Source organism: Symphalangus syndactylus, chromosome 1, assembly GCF_028878055.3.
Source record: "Symphalangus syndactylus isolate Jambi chromosome 1, NHGRI_mSymSyn1-v2.1_pri, whole genome shotgun sequence".
NCBI classification, from domain to species: domain Eukaryota; kingdom Metazoa; phylum Chordata; class Mammalia; order Primates; family Hylobatidae; genus Symphalangus; species Symphalangus syndactylus.
Window position 1 is genome coordinate 84,043,835 of NC_072423.2, and position 2,289 is coordinate 84,046,123.

Consider the following 2,289-nt stretch of genomic DNA (forward strand, 5'->3'; position numbering starts at 1 on the left):
ATGTTCTCCACAAACCACACCATAGTGACAGAATTCATTCTCTTGGGACTGACAGACGACCCAGTGCTAGAGAAGATCCTGTTTGGGGTGTTCCTGGCGATCTACCTAATCACGCTGGCAGGCAACCTGTGCATGATCCTGCTGATCGGGACCAATTCCCACCTGCAAACACCCATGTATTTCTTCCTTGGCCACCTCTCCTTTGTAGACATTTGCTATTCTTCCAATATTACTGCAAATATGCTGCACAATTTCCTCTCAGAACAGAAGACAATCTCCTATGCTGGATGCTTCACACAGTGTCTTCTCTTCATCGCCCTGGTGATCACTGAGTTTTATATCCTTTCTTCAATGGCATTGGATCGCTGTGTAGCCATTTGCAGCCCTTTGCATTACAGTTCCAGGATGTCCAAGAACATTTGCATCTCTCTGGTCACTGTCCCTTACATGTATGGTTTCCTTAATGGGCTCTCTCAGACACTGCTGACCTTTCACTTATCCTTCTGTGGCTCCCTTGAAATCAATCATTTCTACTGTGCTGATCCTCCTCTTATCATGCTGGCCTGCTCTGACACCCATGTCAAAAAGATGGCAATGTTTGTAGTTGCAGGCTTTAATCTCTCAAGCTCTCTCTTCTTCATTCTTCTGTCCTATCTTTTCATTCTTGCAGCGATCTTGAGGATCCGTTCTGCTGAAGGCAGGCACAAAGCCTTTTCTACATGTGCTTCCCACCTGACAATAGTCACTTTGTTTTATGGAACCCTCTTCTGCATGTATGTAAGGTCTCCATCAGAGAAGTCTGTAGAGGAGTCCAAAATAATCGCAGTCTTTTATACTTTTTTGAGCCCAATGCTGAACCCATTGATCTATAGCCTACAGAACAGAGATGTAATCCTTGCCATACAACAAATGATTAGGGGAAAATCCTTTTGTAAAATTGCAGTGTAGGCCTGTGTTTATTTGTAATCCCTAAGTGCCTGTGGGGTAACAAACTGAAATGGAAAAACCTAGTGTAGTCATGATTTAACATTATGGGCTCTTAGTAACCACTTTAGTTTCTTCTCAAAATTAACACTTTGAAGATTTAGTTTTTAAAAATAAAAAGCTTAATGTTGAAATTAATAATGTTTTATTTGTCAGAGATTCTATGAATATAAATTGTTTGGTATCTAATAATTATGTATGAAAATACTGTGTTTATTTACTTGGGGGTAAATTTTTAACTAATAGCCTGAGAGAAGCTCTGAAAATCCAACCCCTTTGACTATTACTGTCCATAGAGCCATAGTGAGGTTCAAGATACGGTGGATAATTTTTCATTTTTTTAAAAAGTGATGCTGGGCGTGGTGGCTCACATCTGTAATCCCAGCACTTTGGGAGCCTGAGGTGGGTGGATCACCTGAGGTCAGGAGTTTGAGGCGAGCCTGGCTAACATGGTGAAACCCCATCTCTACTAAAATTACAAAATTAGCCGGGTGCGGTGGCACACGCCTGTAATCCCAGCTACTCAGGAGGCTGAAGCTGGAGAATAGCTTGAACCCGAGAGGCGGAGGTTGCAGTGAGTCAAGATCACGCCATTGCACTCCACTTGGGAGACAGAGTGAAACTCCATCTCCAAAAAAAAAAAAAAGAAAAAGAAAAAAGTTATTTCTGCTTCAGTGTGGTGTCTTGAACAACAGCTCTGAAACCTGTGAACTTATTGTAATCACTGTGCAAAAAATGTAAATATATGAATCACCTGTAAGTTAAATTTTCTGTAAGTATTCTCAAAACCCACATTGTAAACATCTTGAGAAGCTTCTTTTTTGTTCATGTGGTAATACTGGTTATGGTCCTCGATTCTGAAAATCAACTCTCAACACCTTTTTTTTTTTTCTGAATTTTCAAGTGTATGGATTCATTTCTATCATCAAAATACTTCAATTGCATTCCCCGTATGTTTTCCAGTGCAGTACCTCTGACTTAGGAATAATTTAGTAGGAGCGAATAGGGTTTATCAATTGACATTTGCATATGCATAAATGACTTTGTTACTGGAAAAAGGAGTCTTGATCCAGACTCCAAGAGGGGTTCTTGGATCTACAGAGGAAAGATTTCAAGATAAGCTGCAAAGTGCAGTGGGAAGAGACAGTTCATTAAACGCAACTCCAAAGAGGTAATTTATTAAAGGCTAATGCATTACAGAGTAAGCTGTTCTCAGAAAGCAAGTGGAGGGATGCACCCTCTTTAAGTTTTTTTAACAGTCTTATCTATGTACAGACTAAAGTAAGTTGTGGCTACATGTGGGTA

The 2,289-nt window shown here is 40.3% G+C and overlaps 1 protein-coding gene across 1 annotated transcript; it reads left to right on the plus strand.

Moving 5' to 3' along the window:
• LOC129489836 (olfactory receptor 5M10) lies at positions 1 to 948 on the plus strand. The gene has a single exon (XM_055293016.1). The coding sequence runs from the start codon at positions 1 to 3 to the stop codon at positions 946 to 948; it is 948 nt and encodes a 315-aa protein (XP_055148991.1).
• Positions 949 to 2,289: the final 1,341 nt, after the last annotated feature.